At 39.1% G+C, this 21543-nt stretch overlaps 1 protein-coding gene across 1 annotated transcript in view; it reads left to right on the top strand.

Moving 5' to 3' along the window:
* igsf9a (immunoglobulin superfamily, member 9a) overlaps window positions 1-21543 on the top strand; it is a 242568-nt gene that overhangs the window by 45883 nt on the left and 175142 nt on the right. The window contains exons 2-3 of the mRNA XM_020919260.2: window positions 7594-7670; window positions 11245-11448. Of these exons, the coding sequence (XP_020774919.2) occupies window positions 7628-7670; window positions 11245-11448 (247 nt within the window). The 5' untranslated portion in view covers window positions 7594-7627. The remainder of the gene's footprint in view (window positions 1-7593; window positions 7671-11244; window positions 11449-21543) is intronic.

Here is a 21543-nt window from a genome sequence, read left to right as displayed (position 1 = left end):
CTTCGCAGCTTGTACAGCACTTTCCTCTCTGAAAGTTGATTTGCAGAATTCACTTTTATAAGTTTAGAGCCCGTATTTAAACTACATCCAGTGAAGAACAAGTTTCAGAATGAACTGTTAACCCCGCTCACTTATTCTCATCTGATGCTGAACCAATAAAAAAACATACAGGCAATTGTTTCCACGTGGTTCATTCAATAAAATGCAAAGTGTAGGCAGAAAGGTGGAACAGGCAGTTTATCTTTCTTGCATACTATTTTCATAATATCCAAAAGAGTCATTCATAAATGTTGAAGTTGATAAAAATAGGCGCTCTAGTCATTTTAGTATTCAGATTGGCATTGGCGAATTAACCTGTTAGTGTCATGTTATGTATGTATAAGTATAAGGCCAATAAGCAGTGGTGGGATGCAACAAAGTACAAAAGTAGAAGTACAATTTTTAGGTATCTGTACTTTGCTTAAGTACTTTTTACAGTGGCTACTATCTGTACTTTCTACTCCACTACATTTTAAATCTGGACTGAAAAGTAAAAAGTGTTTTTCTTTATGGTTTGAGACCATTTAATGTGAGTTCATTTGAGCTTAAAATGAGCTTAATTGTTCCAAATATCTTCGCAAAAAAGTTTTTACCCTTTGAGTAAATTTTTTAAACAGGTACTTCAATAAGTTTACTTTTGATTATTTTTTTTAGTTGATATTTTTCATGTGATAAGAACCGTAATGAAAACGACTTGAATACGTACTAGTGTGGCCAGATCTAAAGGTACAATGTGGAGCTTTCTGAAGGAGATTCCATGGAAATAGAAAGTCAAAGGTCCTATATTATGCAAATTGACTCTTGCGTGCTTTAAGTCATGTCAGAAGGTTGTTACCTCATCAAAAACAGACCTGGAGTTGTGTTTTGTTTCATTCACACATATTTAACTCTCAAACCCTGCAGATTTAGTTCTTCTCTCAATCTGAAAACATCCTGTTCCACCTTTTGATGTCATGTGGTAATACAGGAAGTGCTCTACTGTGTTTTTAAACTAACAATAAATAACAATGTGCTGCAGTGAAAATCCAGTCTTTAGCAGATGTTAATGAGTGTCAACAAGAGTGGTGGAGGCTATTAGTGGACTGACAGGCCGGTGCCAATGCATTTTTTAAAGCATTCTGGGATTTGTAGTATTGGCGTGGCAGCCGGTGGTCCAGCTCTAATACATATTTGATATGATCTCGCGGGCCAAATATAATTATATTGCAGGCCAAATTTGGCCCCCGGGCCTGAGTTTGACATGTCTGCTGTAAAACATAAACAAATATGCTCAAAGCTGTGTGGATAGGGAAGGATTGCGGATACAGAAACAACATGTGTGGATGCAGGTCATTTCTGATACGGTGATTCAGTGATTTGTTTCAGCGTAAACGTAGCTTTAGCCTTTCTTTGTATCAAAACTTGACCCTGATTTTGCTACAGTAATGCAAGCACTTCTCGTAATCCCTTTTCATACATTATGTATGTATTGAGAACTGACTTTGAACCTACTGAACTGATTCTTGTTTGCCTTCATTGTATATCTCAGACTATCCCAGAGTGTGTGAAGGCTGAACTTTTCTCTCGCGCGTCTTGCTGTATAAACATTTCACGACATTGAGTGCGGCCTCGTTACATGCATTGTGCTTTACAAGGAGACGGAATGGTTTTGAAATGAGTCCGTATATCAGGCCGTAATAAGGTTTGATTGCACTGCACAGGAGGCTGTAAAGGAAGCTGGTTGAATAGAATGGCCCTATTACAGAGTGAAGAGGAGGGTGTGCTGTGCTTATCTGACTCGCTCTGTTTGACTGTGTGGGTGTGGAGTGTGCGCACGTGCTGGAGCTGTCAGTCTGGGGCATTCGAACTGTACTTTAGTCATTTATAGGTGGAGGGTTATGGAGGGCAGAGTGCAGTAGTTGGCTAGAGAAAGTATTTGTCTACTGCGTTTTCACGGAAGTCAAATCTGAAATTTGAAAATCTAATACTAAATCTGATACTAAAACTAGGATCAAACTTTGAGCAAGAATCGACACTAAAAAAGTCACAATACCTTTATATCTTGATCTGTATCAGAACAAGTATAAGAGCACATAGACTAGTATACGCCCATGGATCACTATGGAAAGTACCTGGACTATGTTAGTATGTTAAGTATGATATGTATTAGCAATTAATACTCCATATAAGTGTAACATCCCCATCTTTAAGAGAGCTGGAAATGAGGAATATCTCTTTGTCTCAGAGTAATTACATATTTTTTCTATTTGAAGTTCAGTTTATGTTAACTTTCTGTAAAAGGGGGGGAAGAACTTCTTTAAGTTAGTACTGTATTTTCTATAAGTTGCTCCAGATTATAAGTCGCACCAGCCAAAAAATGCGTAATGAAGAAGAAAAAAACATATATAAGTCACACTTTTTGGGGGAAATTTATTTAGTTTAAATTTTTATCGGAGACCAGGAACCGACATTTTATGCTGAAAGGCAAGTTATAGTAATAACAATAGAACAGGGAACGACAGGCTGTTGCTCAGGGAGTCTCTCCATGTCTGCTTTAGACAGTATGATGCTGTTTTTACATGGTAAAAAGTTATATTATTATTGATTTGATATGGGACAACAGTAGCCAGGCTGGCACCACCTAGTGCCTCTGCTCAATTTAATTTCTCTCCAGCGACTATGTCAGGAATTGGAATACACTAGACGGTGTAGACCCTGGAAGTTGTAGACCGTCACCGACCAATCAGTGAAGAGCTGTGAAGCCATGACGTCAAACTCAAGTGCCTGTCTGGGTCCCTTTTGTGGAACAGCACAACAGTAAACAAAGCGTCGAGATGGATGTAGATGAAGACAGACATTCTGTGTTGGCAAAGTGGGAACAAAGAGAATGTCTGGAGAATTTTATGAAGGGGAAAGATGTTATTGCCCTTCTTCCTTAGCTTAATATATCAGTTAGCCTTCTTAGCAGTGCATTACATACAAGGCAAGGCAAGTTTATTTGTATAGCACAATTCGTACACAAAGTAATTCAAAGTGCTTTACAGAATAAGAAATACATTAAAATCATAATAAAAACAAATCAAAACATAAATAATCATGAAGATTAAAATTTTAAAAAGAGAGACATAAATTGGAGAGAAGAGTGCGGAATGAAAACCTTTCAGTTATTTGCACAGTTAAACAGAAATGTTTTGAGCCTGGATTTAAACAGCGTCACAGAAGAGTCTGTCTCACATGTTCAGACTGTTCCAGGTTTTAGCTGCATGAACCTGAAACTCTGACTCCCCTTGTTTAGTCGTGACTCTGGGCACCAGCAGGAGGCCGGTCCCTGAGCTCCTCAGAGTGTGAGATGGTTCATATGACACTAACATGTCACAGATGTACTTTGGTGCTCGGCCATGGAGAGACTTGTACAAGCAGAGCTGCTACATCATGACCAAATAGCAGCAACTGGTTAAATAAAAAAAGTACCCACCTGCTGTTGAGCAAATGAATCTTAATGCTGCGAGGTCAGACGGTTTCCACAAAGATGAATCAGACTAGGGCGACAGTAACTCAGTTGGTAGTGTTTTTCCACTGACCCACAGGTTGGTGGTGCGATTCCAGCTCCCACAGATGAATATGGTCATTGTGTCCTTGGGCAAGACACTTAACACCCTTGCCCGTATGGGTGAGGGGTCAATTGCTGTAAAGAGCTTTGAGTGTCTTGAAGGTGGAAAAGATACTGCATAAAAATATGACCATTTTATTAAAGCTCAATTAGTCCATGATTACCTGTAGCATTAGTATATGAGTAACACTATATTTAAATATGTGGTGTGAAACAGGTACAATGTATAGTAAACACCACACGTAAATGATCTCATAAAGCAGGAGGGGAGTGACTTTACTACCGCAGTTACACAGAGCATTTGTACATCAATAAAAGCATGTGAGCTAATGAAAACAGATGAGTGCATTAAAATATACCCCATTTCAGTAGTATGTTTTATCTCTCTGGACGTACACAGCCTCTGTTTTGATTAAAGCTCTTTGGGGAATGGCCTAATTGTTCTTGAGCAGACAAATTATTATAGTGAACAAAATGGATTCTAATTTCTAAAAAGGTGCCCAGCCATTACGCTCTGACAGACTGAAAAATAGTGGGCACGTTAAATGTTTTTAATGCACTTCTCTTTGGGTTTTTATGGTCAGGCATAATTGAAAAGCGGGGCCGGTGCAGTGGTCAGCACACGCAGTTTGGTAAGTGCCCCCAGTGACATCATGCGGACAACAGTGAAGCAGGATTCTCTCTCACGTCTGGACATACAGCTAATAAAACCTGTGTTTTAGTGCAATGTTAAGTGTCATGTATTGTGGTAAATCCATAGAGGAGCACTGATCTGGCTTTAAAGCACCCATATCACACTCATATCATGTGCTATGAAGAAGAAAAAAACATAAGCAGTGTTGGGAAGGTGACTTTTAAAATGTATTCCCCTACAGATTACAGATTACATCCCCAAAAATGTAGTTTGTAACGTAATCCATTAAATTACTTAAAGTGAGTAACATAAATCTGATTACTTTGGATTACTTGATATTGTCATGCTTTTTAAAACTACATGAATGTAGCAACCACATCCTGAACATTCTTGTTTGTTGTCTTCAAACTGGTTGTTGAGCCCAAGTCTCCATGAACAGACTTTTGTTTACTGTAGAGAAGCAAAGACGAGGATCTTAACATAAGATGTTTTGTTTTGTCTGCTAAAAGAAAATAAAAAGCCCAGACTTTACTTAAACATATTAAAAAATATTATTGATAGAGAAATGATTTTTATATAAGATCACTGCTGCCTTCAATTATGTCCACCTACTGTTAAATTAAGTGGAAGTGTCATATTGTTTAGACCTGTTTTAGTCCTGCTTTTAGTCCTGGTTTAGTCCTGGTTTAGTCCTGGTTTAGTCCTGGTTTAGTCCTGGTTTAGTCCTGGTTTAGCCCAAAATGTGAAAACAGAAAAATACCACCCTGTAATCCATTTATTTTAACAAAGTAACTGTAATCCAATTACCATTCACTGAAACAGTAACTGTAACTGAATACAGTTACTCATAATTTGTACTCTGATTATGTAACTCCGGTACATGTAATCTGTTACTCCCTAACACTGTATATAAATTGCACCAGACTATAAGCCACACTTTTTGGGGTAAATTTATTTAATAAAATCAGAGACCAGAAACCAACATTTGATCTTGAAAGTCAAGTTATAGTAATAAGAATAGAAGAGAGAACAACAGACTGTTACCATCACATATGAACAGTTCTTCAGATAAACTATAACATAAACAACAGAACAGAACAAGTTTAACAAACTCTGCATCTCACTCCAAATCACTAAATCCATTGAATTCTTCATCCTCTGTGTCACTTCTGAGCAACTCCATGACCTCTGGAGGTAAACAGAGCCTCTTCCTCTTCTGTGTAGCTGTCTATCAGACTCATCATCAGTTCCAGTTAGAATTATTCTGGCCTTTCTGAATCCCGACAGGATGGTTTCAGTGTCACTGAAGTCCAGGCTTTGTCGATCTATCCAATGACATGCAGGAAAGTTGCATGGTGCATCCTCCCTGTGCCACAAGTTTCTTGTTCACTCCAAACTTTCTTTCTGCTGCTACATTACCTTTTTCAGCTGCAGATTTTCTAATTTTCTTTTTGGGGGCATTTGCGTTCAGTCTTCTCGGTCGTCTTTATGAGTTTGTTCAAATGTTAAAATTTTCAGTAGTACAGAAGTAATAGTGTGATCGTCTGACATGATACAGACAGGACAGAGGCTCTTTCTGCAGTGGTACAGGAGTAAAAGGAGCAGCAGATACTGACACACAAGCCTAGAGCCTCTCACAGCTTCAGTGTGAACATTTTAATATATAAGTCACACTGGAGTATAAGTCGCAGGAAACACCCAAACCATGAAAAAATGCGTGGCTTATAGTCCGAAAAATATGGTACCTGGAGTTTTCTTTTGTTCCACTGTGTTTTTAAACTCCATACACCTTCATTAGAATCATTTGGATGATTTCAGCCCTGGCATTGCCGATCTCTACTGAACTAAACGTAGCTGTTCACTTGAAAAACGACCGCTACATGACATTACAAGGTACAGAGCATTCTGAGCTTTGGAGATGTAGACAGACTAATAAGAAAGAGTTACTCAAACACAACTCCAAGTCTGTTTTTGAGGAGGTAACAGCATCATAACGTGGCTTAAAGCTCACAAGAGTCCATTTTGTGTCATATAGGCAGTGTTGGGAAGGTGACTTTTAAAATGTATTCCCCTACAGATTACAGATTACATACCCCAAAATGTAGTTTGTAACATAATCCATTAAATTACTTAAAGTGAGTAACGTAATCTGAATACTTTGGATTACTTGATTTTCTGTAGAGAAGCAAAGACGAGGAAATCTTCACATAAGAAGTTTTGTTTGTTAAAAGAAAATAAAAAGCCCAGACTTTACTGAACCAAATTAAAAATATTATTGATGGAAGAAGAGGAAGCACGGTCCATCAGCATGATTTAGTCCTGTTAAACCCTGTTTTAGACCTGGTTTAGTCCTACCTGGTTTTAGACCTGGTTTAGTCCTGGTTTAGTCTTGGTTTAGACCTAGTTTAGACCTCCTGGTTTTAGACCTGGTTTTTAGACCTGGTTTAGATCTAGTTTAGTCCTGGTTTAGTCCTGGTTTAGTCCTGGTTTAGATCTGGTTTTAGACCTGCTGTAGACCTGCTTTAGACCTGGTTTAGTGCCCGGCAATGAGTGGAATTACCGGAGAAAAAAAAAAGGGATATAGCCCAAAATGTGAAAACAGGAAAATACCGGCGTGTAATCCATTTATTTCAACAAAGTAACTGTAATCCAATTACCACTCATGGAAACAGTAACTGTAACTGAATACATTTACTCATAATTTGTACTCTGATTACGTAACTCCGGTACATGTAATCTGTTACTCCCCAACACTGCATACAGGAGCGTTAAGATGATCGTCACTGAGAATAATTTTGGCATTTCCTGTAGTATTTACCTTTAACGTCTTGGCATATTTGGTTTAGCCTTTTAAAGCTTTCAGACAGCTTCCAGACACATTATTTCACCCAGTCCTACATGAAATACCACAGCTCAGTTATCCTCACTTATCCAAAAGGTTGCACGGCGCTTACGGTCGGACCTTCCGGCGTGATCCCTGGCTCCTCCGTGTCCTTGAGCTTCCCATAGGCTCGTCCACGTTGCTTAAATAAAACACTTAAATGACGGCGGTCACGTGACTCCGAAGGCGATTTATGTGACGTTTATGACATTTGCTTTGAGAAAGGATCAGGAGCTCCGCCGGGGGTCTGCTGCCAGCGCGCTCCACCGGCCCATTTGTGTAATGATATGGGACGAATTCCAATTATCGGAAAGCGGTATTAAAACGTGCACGGCGCTCTCTCGGGCTGTCTACGCCGTGTTATGATAGAAGGGGGAGAAAGTGTCACAGATGGTGGACGTGCTAATGCTAATGCTAATGCGCCTGTTGCAATTTTGTGTGTTTTTGCAGATTGAACATGCTGTGGGCCGAGTGAGTGACAGATATGAGGTCAGCGAGAACTTTGAGCGCTACGGTTTTGCTTTGCCGTAAGTATTTCCCATCATATACACCAAAATAGATGTTGTAAAGAAGTTGTATAAGGTAAGGTGACCAGATTTGACAAAAATTTAACACTGGGACCAGTGTTGGGAAGGTTACTTTTAAAATGTTTTCCCCTACAGATTACAGATTACCCCAAAATGTAGTTTGTAATGTAATCCATTAAATTACTTAAAGTGAGTAATGTAATCTGAATATTTTGGATTACTTGATTTTCTGTAGAGAAGCAAAGACGAGGATATTTTCACATAAGATATTTAGTTTTATCTGCTAAAAGACAATAAAAGGCTCAGACTTTCCTTTAACTGTATTAAAAATATTATTGATAGAAGAGGAGGAGACACGTCCACGCAGCATGGTTAAATCCTGGTTTAGTCCTGGTTTAGTCTTGGTTTAGGCCTGGTTTAGATCTAGTTTAGACCTGGTTTTAGTCCTGATTTAATCTTGGTTTAGACCTGGTTTAGATCTAGTTTAAACCTGGTTTTAGTCCTGGTTTAGACCTGGTTTAGATCTAGTTTAAACCTGGTTTTAGTCCTTGTTTAGACCTGGTTTAGATCTAGTTTAGACCTGGTTTAGACCTGGTTTAGACCTGGTTTAGATCTAGTTCAGATCTGGTTTTAGTCGTGGTTTAGATCTAGTTTAAACCTGGTTTTAGTCCTTGTTTAGACCTGGTTTTAGTCCTGGTTTAATCTTGGTTTAGACCTGGTTTAGATCTAGTTTAGACCTGGTTTAGACCTGGTTTAGATCTAGTTCAGATCTGGTTTTAGTCCTGGTTTGGATCTAGTTCAGTCCTGGTTCAATCCTGATTTAGTCCTGGTTTAGACTTGGTTTTAGTCCTGGTTTAGTGTCCGGCAATGAGTGGAATTACCAAAAAAAAAAAAAGGGATATAGCCCAAAATGTGAAAACAGGAAAATACCGCCATGTAATCCATTTATTTCAACAAAGTAACTGTAATCCATTTACCACTCACTGAAACAGTAACTGTAACTGAATACAGTTACTCATAATTTGTACTCTGATTACGTAACGCCGGTACATGTAATCTGTTACTCCTCAACACTTACTGAGACACACTCGGGTTGGGATGTTTGGTATAAATAAAATTGTGAAAAGAGCGTGTAAAGTTGTCCAGTCTCGACTCACTTTGAGTTACTATAAAATCTAAGTTTTAGGACGTTTGTTGGTGCATTTTTTTCCCACTTTATGGTAGTTTTCAAGCAGTTTTCTGTATTTTAGCTAAACAAATCACAATATATACTTCTCTTTACTGTTGGTGTGGATCAGACTGGTCAAAAACAGGGACAACTGGGATACTTCTTGTATAAAACTGGGACAAATCACTGGTTTTGGATAAATCTGCTGGGACAGTGGACACGGAGCTCAAAACAGTGACTGTCCCAGGTAACTACCCTAGTATAAGGTAATTTATCATGGTCAGTTTTGAAATGACAGATGGAGCTTATGAAGTCAATTTGAAAATACATTTAAAAACACAAATATACTTTTATTATTTTATTTATTTATTTTTTCTATTACACTCTACGTTCAGACTGCAGGTCTTAATGTTCAATTTCGATTTTTTTGTCAAATCCGATTTTTTTGTGAGGTCGTTCACATTTCCAATTAAATCCGACTTGTATGTGATCTCCAATGTGAACTTTAAGCTTTGTTTGTTTGAGTTTTTAGCCTCCTTGTATTTGGCTGGGAGGCTCTTTTTTTTTAATTGACACTGGAGCCAGGACCTCCTGCAGCTGCGCTCGGCCATTTCTTTGGCAAAGATTTCGAAAAACAACCGGTTCGGAGAAACAATTTGTCCTGAATACAGCGATCTCCCCAAATATTGATCAACTCTCTAACCTCACTTTCCCTCCACTGACGAGACTCCGAGCCTGACGTGTAGGTGGGATTATCAAACTGAAGTTGCATGTAAAAAAGTCGGTTATGTATCGGTTTTAGGAGCACATATCCAAGTGGCCTGGGTCGCATTTGAAAAAATCAGATCTGTGTCATTTAGATTGTCATTAACAGATCAGATACAGGTCACATAGGGACCACTTCAGGCTGCAGTCTGAATGTAGCCTTAGAGTTAAAATGTACATCAGAGACAGTAACACAATATGTTAGGTTACTTTAAGGTACAGTATGTAACTTTTTGGAGGTAGCACCTCCAGGGCAACCAGACATCCCTATTTACCTGGGACAGTCACTGTTTTGAGCCCTGTGTCCCCTGTCCCAGGAGATTTATCTAAAACCAGTGATTTGTCCAAGGAGAAACAAAGCAATGTGGTCTACTCCATTCAGTGTAGTGAAGACTGCAGTGAACGCTACACTGGAGAAACTAAACAACCACTTCACAAGAGGATGAACCAACACAGACAAGAGAGCAGCACAGGACCTCAGTCTGCTGTACATCTCCATCTAAAAGCCACAGGCCACTCACTTTGAGGATAGTGAAGTGCAGATCTTAGCCAGAGAAAAGAACTGGTTTGAGAGGGGAGTTAAAGAAGTGATTTTTGTTAAGAAAGAGAATCCTTCTCTAAACAGAAATGGGGGCCTCAGACACCATCTGTCTCCTATTTACAACTCCATCCTCAAACATAAATCTAAACAAACAAGAGAACAACAGCTGTAGGCAGGTCAGGGCCAGAGGTGTGAAAGCTCCATTATGACCCTGAATGGTTCTGCTAATAAGAGCCCACACTCTTTGCGGTTCAATAGGTCAAGCTAACAAACAGAAACTCTAAACAAGCAGATGTGTTAGTTTCAGTGTAGTTAGCTCCTCCCTGCAGATATAAGGAAGTGTCCACCACCATCTGACCAGAACTGAAGAAGCAGCTTGGATGAGATGCGAAATGTATTCGACCAAACTAACTTTTGTCCAGTCGACAAACTGAATTTCTCCTTTGCCACGGATTCTACCTGGACGACTGAAGGATTTTTCACACATCCCAGTTTTATACAAGAAACGTCCCAGGTGTCTCTATTTTTGACCAATTTGATCCCTGCCAACAGTAATGAGGCATAAATTGTCATTTGTTTCAGTAAAATACAGAAAAGCTGCTATTCACACAAAGATAATGTGAATATACTGACTCACATTAGTGCCAAATGCTGAACAATTTTCCTTAATTACGCACTCATTTCACAATTTTATTATTACCAACCAATTCAAACCAGGGATGTCCCAGTTTTATTTTGAAAATCTGGTCACCTTAGGCAAACCATACTTAAAAGACCAATTTTACACTATTTTCTGATCTTCTGATGTTATAATGTTGTTTCCTCAATAAAAATGTACCTGTTTGTTTCATTCACGTGTTTCATTCACACATGTTTAAGACACAAATCCACAAATATTTAAGCTGAGTTTTTCTCTCAAACAGAAAATACATGTGTGAATGAAATAAAACAAACTCCAGGTAAGTTTTTGATGAGGTAACAGCATTATAACATGTCTTAAAGCTCCTGAGTCAGTTTAGTGTAATACAGGAGCTTTAATGGAGGTCATTATGGGCATCTCTCAGTATCAAATATTGTGTAATTATTGTCTGTGTCCTCAGTGCTGGTCCCGTGTGTACACTCGGTGGTGGTGGGTAAAGCAGGCGGGACCGTGGAGCTGGAGTGTGTGCCCCCTCCCTCTCGCCCTGCCCTCTCCTCTGGCTCCCCCTATGTGGTGGAATGGGTACGACAAGGCCTCGACATGCCAGTGCTCATCAGCTATGTCCCCTACCCCTCTCGCCCTCACCCGCACCCGCAGTATGAAGGTAAGTCTGCGCTCAGAAACACAGCCCGGTGCTTATTGGAACTTATCGGTATGTTTTAAAAACTGAGACATTTCCCTTCGTTTGTTTCCATCTTTTACAAGCAAACGGCAAATTTGCCTCTGAAAACAAATCTTTTTAAAAACTCTGGCTCCGAGTGGAGATTCTGGAAAACTCCGGTTTTGTGTTTGCGTGTAAAGTGAAATAAACTGAATTTTAGGAGCTGATGTGCCAAAAGTGCGACCAATGTTTCCCTTTTGCTATGATGATGATGATGGAGCATTCAGAGCAGAAGAAAAGTGCAAACACTTTTCATGTGTTTGCATTTGCACACAGCTGATGGATCATATCCATGACAAGAGGGCAGCAATTTTGCCACTTCTTTAAAATATCTGTGGAGAGGGGAGCCGGCTCAGTAATGCGCATTTTTCAAGGTATTTTTGAGTAATATTTACAACTCTAATAAAATAAATGCTACAGGTTTGAATCTAATCCAGGCGCCGCCCAGAGGCTTGGTGTAGTTATGACGCCGCTCGATGGAGCATTTATGTGGGTCGATGTAAACAAAAACGTTTTTGAAAACAGTACTGTCTGTACAATGTTATTTTGGAAAATGGAGGGAGGGAAATATTCATTTCTCAACATACGTGGCTATGTGTAAACGTTGCCTAAGCCTTGCACCAAGTTACATTTCAGAACTTTTAACCCCGTACGAGCCTCCTGCAGCTGCAGATCCTCAAGCAGGTCCCTGTGGCTCTTCCAAAGTCCAGGCTCCGGACAAAGGCTGATGGAGTCTTTTCAGTCTGGGCGCCTCAGCTGAGGAAATAATGCTCACACCATCAGTATCATCTTTTAAATCACTTCTTAAAACTAAACATTTTATTCCTTATTTATTTTTATTCTATTTTATTAACTTATTTATTATAATTAATTGCATTTTTGCATCATCATCTTTCTGGATGCTATTTTTATTGTTCTTTGTTGCTTGTAGAGCACTTTGTAAAACTTGTTTTGAAAAGTGCTTTATAAACAAATTATTATTTTTATTAATCTCCCCCTCTGAAATGGGGAAGACAGGACACAGCTCTATATCCACTCATCTTTGTAAAGTTTAATCAGAGCGTGTGGTTCGGGCTGGTCACTTAACATGCCACCAGCTCGCAGCACTTGTTGTTAGCCTGATTAAACTGCGATACTCCTTGAGGACACTTTGCACATTTTCAAGCATTTTAATGTCACAAACAGGGTCTCAAATGAATTATGAATGCGTATGTTTTAAGACTACAATGTCAAATGCCAGACAATACTACAAATAAAAGTCTGTGTAAAGCCTTATAAGACAGAAATAGAACAAAATCAAAACAACAGAAGCCTTTTGTAACACTCTGTTGTCTGTGCTCTGCCCTGTGAGTATCTGAGCAGTTCTTGGGTCACACAGTATATCGGCACCACACCTTTTCAGCCTTTCAGAACAGACTCAGTGGGACTCTCTGCTCTTGCATCACCATTCACCATTCATCTGCCCACAGCCCTGAGCACAAAGCAGATCCGTGGGGACTAAGATCCTCTATGGAACAAGAGCACTTTTGTGACTCCTCTTATCTTTTCAAGCCACAAACAATGAGACTAATACGGACAAAGGACAGGCATGTTTGGGCGGTGCTCGTCTTGCTTTTGTTACTCCACAGAAGAAGGATTCGATATTTTTTATTCAGACCCAAACGGACCCTCAGTTTATCTCAGCATGTACACGTGGACTTAATAGTACCTGGAAAGAATAAGTATACTCGGTGTACCTTTGCATGGACAAAAATGATGACAAATTTGTTGAAAATTGCAGTGGGAGAATCTATAATTTTGTGGCGTCTTGTTGTGATGGAATTTTAGGGATAAAAAGACAGTATTGCAAGGGGGAAATATTGACTAGCAGGTTAGATTTATCGTTATAAATTTGTGGAATGTTGTTTTCTTATCAAAAAATGTAGCAGGAGTTGTGTTTTGTTTCATTCACACGAGTTTGAGCTTTAAAAACATGACAAACAAAACTAGCAGTCCAAAGTTATCACCACCACTACCACAACTAGCATGCTAACATACATTTTGTGACATTGCATGGTTGTGACTGATGATTATTTTGCTGATTATTTGATTTGTTAGTTGAGTTAGTTTTTTTTGTAGACAGCAAAAGGGAATGTCAGATTTTGACAACAGTTTTTGACCCAAAGTTCATCAAAAATGCAAAATTTGTTTGTAGTTGGTGATTATTTCAGTAGTCAGTTATTGTGTGATTAATCACTTAAGTTGTTGCAGCCCTAATTAGATGCAGACAGCAGACATATTTTGACCTTTTGACCTTATACAACATGTCAAATATGGAAAAAAAAAACATCAGGTACAGGGACATTAAAGGTTGTATAGATCAGTGTTTCCCAATCTTTTTTTTTTCCTCTGGACCCATATTTTAAAAGTCACAAACCTTCACGACCCAAGTCAATAGACATTATTTGTGAATCACAAAATAAAGGTGGATTTGACCATTATTGAACATTAATGAGGATATTTTATTGTTGACTGAGTGATCGTGTCTCTGAACAATTAGTATTACTCAAGTTTTAAACAATGAAAAACAGTCATTGAAGCAGCAATAAAAGGATCCAGAAGTCGCCTATTTGGACATTAAATATAGAAAATTTCTGTTTCTTTTCAACATTCAATTGAAGCAGCAAGATTAGAACAAAATGGTCGATAAAATAATTACAAAAAGATTAGAAATGATAGAAAACATGTCTTAACATTTGAACCTACATGCAGATCGTGACAAGACGACCCTTTGGGAAACAATGGTTTAGAACAGTCATGTCCAAACTATGGTCCGTGGGCCAAATGCAGCCCTCAGACAAATTTTTCTTGGCCCTCAGGCTTCCAGGTGAATTGGCCCAAATTACCTTGTGTCAATTAAAAAATAACTTTTTACTGCAAGTTTTTTGAAAATCTGCCTTGATAAAGCAAATATTTAATATTTAGTGTGTGGTTTTAGGGATCTTAGCATGAATAAATACGGATGGCTCATTCTAACGTGTTAAACATGCACATATTTCAGTGATTCCCTGTACTGAGCTCCAGTCTACAGCCCCCGATCAACCCTCTGCTTCATCTGTGTTTAGATAAGGGCCCTTCGTAAAAAAAAAGTTTGGACACCTCTGGTTTAGAGGATTTTCCAAGGAAAGAGAAATACATCGATTGTCCTTTTTCAGATGTTGCGCATGCGTGACCTGACTTCGCCTCCTCCACAGCTCCCTAAGTAGAAACGTCTCCTCCCGCCTCCTCCTTACGCTAGAAATCATGTTTGTTTACAACCGGTGTGCACTCAGAATTGCTGAACGAATCGCTGTTGAAGTGAACTGTCCAAAAGTAATTTAGCGACCAACACGTCAGTCTTTAGACCCTTCGTCTGCTTCAGTGCACGGATCTCTAAGAATCACCTTAGTTTGTCTTTGCTCCATTTCCCCTTCTCTTCTTCTTTCACCGACCTCAAAAACAGACTTTTTCTTTTTGCGCTGAACTGGTCGTTGATTCTTGTCTGCCATTGCATCAAACTTTGTGCGAACTACAAGGAAGCTACAGTTCGAAAAAGCTGCGAAGAACTACTGCACTGGTCAAGTAAACAGCATCTTGAGTATATGGAATGCGTGTGAGGCGTACGTAAATCACGTAATCCCAGTTTGATTGACAACCTCACAGCCAGTAGATGAAGAGGTAGCGTCGTTGTCTATTGGCTGATGTTTAGCTGGCCAAACCACATCCACAGTTAATGGATTTTCATTCTTTTTTTTTTCAGTCGTCATAATTACAAGGCTGCTGCATCTCTGTAATGCTACTTTGAACTTCCATTTACAATTTGAAACTGAAAAAAAATCCTTCATAAAACCTTTAACTGCGAAGGAAAGAGACAATAAGAAAATGGCTTTATAGTGTGAAACCTTACCATTCTGCTACACACTAACTTCTAACTGCTCTTCGCTAATCATCATTTGAGAACATGCTGTACAACATTTATTGCTATTGTAGAAATGTCCTAACGGTGACCATGACAACCATTTGTCCAGAAAGCATTATGCAGTATACTATGTTGAAGGTTGAACTTAAAAACTTTCAGCATTTAAATACGACTGTAATGACTTTAGTCTGTTCAAGGAGACATATTATTCCAAATGAACTTTAATGAGCATTTTGCATATTTTGATTCATCCCTGCATGTGTGGGTAATCTTGTATTATTCTGGATTTCAGGCTCGAGCACTTCCTGTTTTCACCTACCCCCTATCTCCGCCCACTTCTCTGTACTTAGTTTAGATTATTAGATTATCTCTCCTGTGCTGTCAGCGTTTAATTATAGATAGTTTTATTGTCGGGTAGGACACAATGACCAGGAAGTGCACGTTAGCATGCCAGTTGTTGTTTACCGTGACGCAAAAACTTCACACTGGTCTTTGAAAGTTGCGTAAAGCTCTAAATTTGGATGCTCAGAATGCGTAAGGTGAGTGAGGAAAATCCGTGTATCATTCGTTCATTCGTTTTGTCAAAATAAAACCAAAAATAAGAAAATGAAAAAAGCTAAAATTTTCTTCATTATTTGTCTCCAAAACCAAAATGAAAAAATGGATAATGATTTGTTTTTTCAGTTTTCGATTTTGTGTTTAAATGAAAAATGGGGGGGGGAAAAAACGGATAACGTGATTTACATGATTTAAACTGAGATGCCGGACTTTTGACTGAACCAGGACTAAACCAGGACCAAAACAGGACTAAAACAGGACTAAATCAGGACTGAGTGTTGGGACGGGCCTGGAGGTGCACCCGCGTACACTGTTGGGTGATCAGGACTGAGACCAGGATCTGAGACCGGGACCAGGATTGAGACTGGGACTGAGACCGGGACTGAGACCGGGACTGAGACCGGGACTGAGACCGGGACTGAGACCAGGACTGAGACCACCAGGACTGAGACTGGGACTGAGACTGGGACCAGACCGGGACTGAGACCAGGTCTAAACCAGGACTAAAACAGGACTAAAATAGGTCTAAACCAGGTCTAAACCAGGACTAAAACAGGACTAAACCAGGTCTAAACCAGGACTAAAACAGGACTAAACCAGGTCTAAACCAGGACTAAACAGGACTAAACCAGGTCTAAACCAGGACTAAACCGGGACTAAACCAGGTCTAAACCAGGACTAAAACAGAACTAAAACAGGACTGAATGAGGACTGAACGAGGTCTAAACCAGGTCTAAACCAGGACTAAAACAGGACTAAACCAGGTCTAAACCAGGACTAAACCAGGGACTAAACCAAACAGGTCTAAACCAGGTCTAAACCAGGACTAAAACAGGACTAAACCAGGTCTAAACCAGGACTAAAACAGGACTAAACCAGGTCTAAACCAGGACTAAACCGGGACTAAACCAGGACTAAACCAGGTCTAAACCAGGACTAAAACAGAACTAAAACAGGACTGAATGAGGACTGAACGAGGTCTAAACCAGGACTAAAACAGGACTAAAACAGGACTAAACCAGGTTAAACCAGGTCTAAACCAGGTCTAAACCAGGACTAAACCAGGACTAAAACAGGACTGAATGAGGACTGAACGAGGTCTAAACCAGGTCTAAACCAGGACTAAAACAGGACTAAAACAGGTCTAAACCAGGACTAAACCAGGACTAAACCAGGTCTAAACCAGGACTAAAACAGAACTAAAACAGGACTGAATGAGGACTGAACGAGGTCTAAACCAAGTCTTAAACAGGTCTAAACCAGGTCTAAACCAGAACTGAACCAGGCCTAACCCAGGTCTAAGTCAGGCAAAAGGCAGTACACTCTCACAGAGATTTAAGCTACACATTTACCTCACACCTCAGCCAAAATCAGGCAAATTCTCCTGTAGTGTTCGGCAGCCTTTAGTCACTCTCACCTTTTGTCGAAAATCAAACTCCTACAGGACCATGAACTTGCATTGCTCACAGTTTCCTGAAAATGTGTTTAAATCCATTTCATTTTTTCTTTTTTTCCCCAAGTTTTCAGACTATCTTAAAACTTTTTTGGCAGCGTTTACTACTGCGTGCACTGCGTCATCATCAACTATCAACCGAAACACCATTTATACAAAGTTTCATAAGTGCATTTAGTTTTTTGTTCTACTTTGACGTACATTTTCAAAGACTGAAGGACAGCTGCAAATGATTGAATTGTTTATTTTGTCGATTTTCATCCAACGTAGAGAATGACTTTGACTAAACCGTGTAATCCAGCGTAATTACAGCAAAAATAACGCGGTTTCCTCATTGGTGGGGGGTGTTGCGTCAGTCGTAGCAGTCGGGGAGGGCTCCAGACTGCGTTCAGACATGACTGGAATTGAGTGTGTGATCCTCCAGGTTTCTCGGTGCGCTGGATGCTTTCCACAGTTTTGATTAGAATAGTGCAGCTGTTACGTTTGTACTCCACACGTGTGCGACGCTTGATTCCGTCTGTGAAAGGAAAAGAAAGTGGATCTGAAAAGACATCAGATATTAGCACATGAAAAAATGTTCCAATCTACAGTGGAATTTTGTCCTCATCTTTTGCATTGCACAAGTTGTTGTAAAGTATCGAAAATCTGATACTAATCAATACTAAAATATGTTTCGAAACTAGATACTCGTTTGAGCAGGCATCGATACTCACAAGTCACATTCACATGAAACAGTACAAGGAGTAAAGGTGAGAGAGTGGCTTTATATGAATGAGTCGAGAGGTGATGTCGAAGCAAATAGCAGGCTGTGATTGGCCGACACTAACAGTTAACAAAAGAAGGACAGTGCGACCACATTTAGGGATTCATGAGTCAATAAATCTAAAGACATGATTAGACTGAACTCTAATCATGTCTGACAGGACTAACACTAACATCTTTGCACTCCACTGTTTTGAATATTGCATTTTAAATTATGAATCATTTTTCAGTCTTGTAGCATGAAAAGTGGTATCTTGTGAGATTCTTGGAGCTTACTTTAGGAGTGAGCTGTAGTGAGAGCTGCGTGCTAAGCCTGCTCTAAATACAGAGATCACACTTTGAATTAGTCTCTGAACATTTACATAAGAACTACAGAGTTTGAGTCTGTGTCACATGACAGGGACTTGTGCTACTGTACACACTGTAACTGGTGGAAGGGTTTAAATGTGACATGCCTGCTGCAGATAATGGTCTGAAATAAAAACATAATGATTTGAAATGTGTTTTTATTTATTGTTCATTTTTATTACAAAAATCAGCCCAGTATTCACAGATAAAGTCACCCATGTTACACAAAATGACAGTGTAACATGAAAATAATAATAACATCATAATAACATAATAATGTCAGCCTAAAATATGTTTTTGCAGTTTTATATTGTGAAGTGATTCCACTCGCTTTTGGTTTATCTGTTTTTTTAAACACATTTAATAACTGACTTTTCCACACTGTTTACACGAGAACGCTTGCGGGTAAAAATGACAAAATATTTTATCAGGAGTGCCTTTCGTTTAGACCAGGGGTGGGCAAACTACGGCCCGGGGGCCATATGCGGCCCTTTAATCTTCTTAATCCGGCCTGCCGAACTTGATAATATTCAGTGTTTTTCAAAGTCATTTCAATAAATAGTAAATATTGTGGGACCTGAAAGACAGATATTTTGTAATAATGCTTTGTAATTATTTTCAATTATGCAATATTTCAATAACATGGGATATACTTTCTACATATCCCATGTTATTTTTTTCTCGTATGAGGTGGATTACCAAAAAAGTCCATCCATCTGCTCCTGGTCCGGCCCTTCCATCAAATTTTAAAACCCTTTGTGGCCCTCGAGTCAAAAAGTTTGCCCACCCCTGGTTTAGACGGTGACGGCATTTTTGGGCCTTAAAAGCACAAAAATCTGAAACCACCCTCCAGAGTGGAAAAGTTTAATATGCTCTGCCGTAGTGTTTCCGTCTACACTGCCCAAGACACAAAACTCTGGTCAGATCTGCTCATGTCGCATACATGTTTACATCACATACATACAGTACACAGAAACAAACAATACTATTAGTGAACAGAGAAGGATCTGCAATCACCTCTGTCAAATTCTGGATGCACCAGTTCATTGCAGGCAAACCAGATGGATATGGATGAGACCTGGGAGAACCAGTCGATGGTGGGACAACTTTGTGGAAGGAGTAGCTGATGAAAATGCGTGGTGTGAAAACTTACATATGTCCAAAGATGCACTTGTTGCTTGAAGTACATGCACACTGAATTGAATTCCACACACTTTTGCGTCACCTTATGCACGCAGATTTACTCCCGAGAACACGGGATAAAACGCGGAATAAAACATGAAGATGCAACGCCACTTTTGTCTTCTGTTCAGACCATCATCATATATATGTAGCCTAAATCCACAGAATGTAACTTTTTTTTTTTCATTTTTGTTGTTTTAATTTCACTGAAAACCTTAGAAAAGCATGTTTTCATCTCCACAAACCTGATTGTTATTTGGCCTAGAGGAGCGCCTACTCCTGCTCGTTTCCATGGAAATGTTCCTTTGGCTATAATATTTCACAGTATACTTAGACAAACTTTACTGATCCACAAGGGAAATTATTTGGAAATTATTTATGACATAGAATTTATCTATCTCCATGGAGAATTCTCTTATGCCACCTCCAGCCCATGACATACTGTACCTTTAGAGAATGCTAAATCAGGTTTAATCCTGTTTATTTGAATAGTTGTGTGTGTGATAGGACCTAATTTCACTCAAACGTATGTGATTAACAGAGACGTAGATTAAATACAGTGTCATAATGTTTAAATTATTTGTGGAAATCCTCTCAGAGTTACACACCAGTCACAAACTGAAGCATATTTTTCTTTCTAAAACCGGTGTTCGCCTTTAAACCGAACCCCAAACAAACACAGTTCAAGCGCAACAAGAGATTTAATAGCTCAGTCTCTTAATAAAAACGTTCTAATACTCAGTACACTCAATTTCCTTGTTGTAATCCGACTCTGCACACAGACACACACACACACACACACACACACACACTGAACACTCCCTAAGACCTGGCTGTTTTGATGCAGCTAATCGCTCGTATTCTGTGATCTGTTGACTTTCGGATGAAGTGTGTACCGGAGCTTTGTACTCAGGTTCAATCACGGACTCTATTTACTTTCCAGATTTCATTGTGGCGCCGACATGCAACAAAACCCCGTAATCAGCGCCATGTTTGTCCAGAGGAGACTACACGCTCCCTCCTCCCCCCACCCTCCTCCCTCACGCGGGCCCTCCCTCTCCCCGAGCCAACTGCGGAACTCGATACTGGCATTTACATAGCAAGAAAGTGGAAAAGTGTGGACTGCTGTGTGTGTTCGTGTTCGATTTTGGCTCGATTTAGTTGCATATGGCGGTGGATTATTTGAAGTTATCTAATGTGATCAAATGGGAATTGTTGTTTTGGAGATTAGCAGTCAGAGAATACTGAGTAGATGCTCTTTCATATAAACTGTGCAAAAAGAGAAAGCTGACAGTTAAAATATAACAAACAAGAGTATAATGCTGCCAATTTCTACTGTCTATGAATATTATTACTAGTGTTGTAGTCAAGATCAAATTAATTTAGACCAAGACCTGTCCAAGACCACAGGGGCCCAAGACAAGGACAAGACCATGACCTCAAGAAGGTCGAGACCGAGACCACGGCCCCTCGAGACCAAGTCGAGACCATTCTTGAAATTTTTGACATTTATTTGCATTTTTATTTGTTATTTTGGCACATAGATATGTTAATGTTTTTATAGATCTATCTCCATTTTATCACTTGTAAAGAGACCAAGACAAGTTCGAGTCCAAGTGTCTTCAAGACCTATATATTATATATAATATTCAAAATATTAAAAATATAAGACAATTCAATATTATAAGACAAGTATTAATATATATTATATATAATATATATAACCATAATATATATATTATATAATATATATATATATATATATATATATATACACAGTATATATATTATATCTATT

This window comes from Boleophthalmus pectinirostris, unplaced genomic scaffold, assembly GCF_026225935.1.
Source record: "Boleophthalmus pectinirostris isolate CB_2022bp ecotype Guang Dong unplaced genomic scaffold, ASM2622593v1 HiC_scaffold_18, whole genome shotgun sequence".
Lineage (NCBI taxonomy): Eukaryota > Metazoa > Chordata > Actinopteri > Gobiiformes > Gobiidae > Boleophthalmus > Boleophthalmus pectinirostris.
The sequence above is the reverse complement of the archived record's forward strand: the minus strand, read 5'-3'. Positions and strand labels throughout refer to the sequence as shown.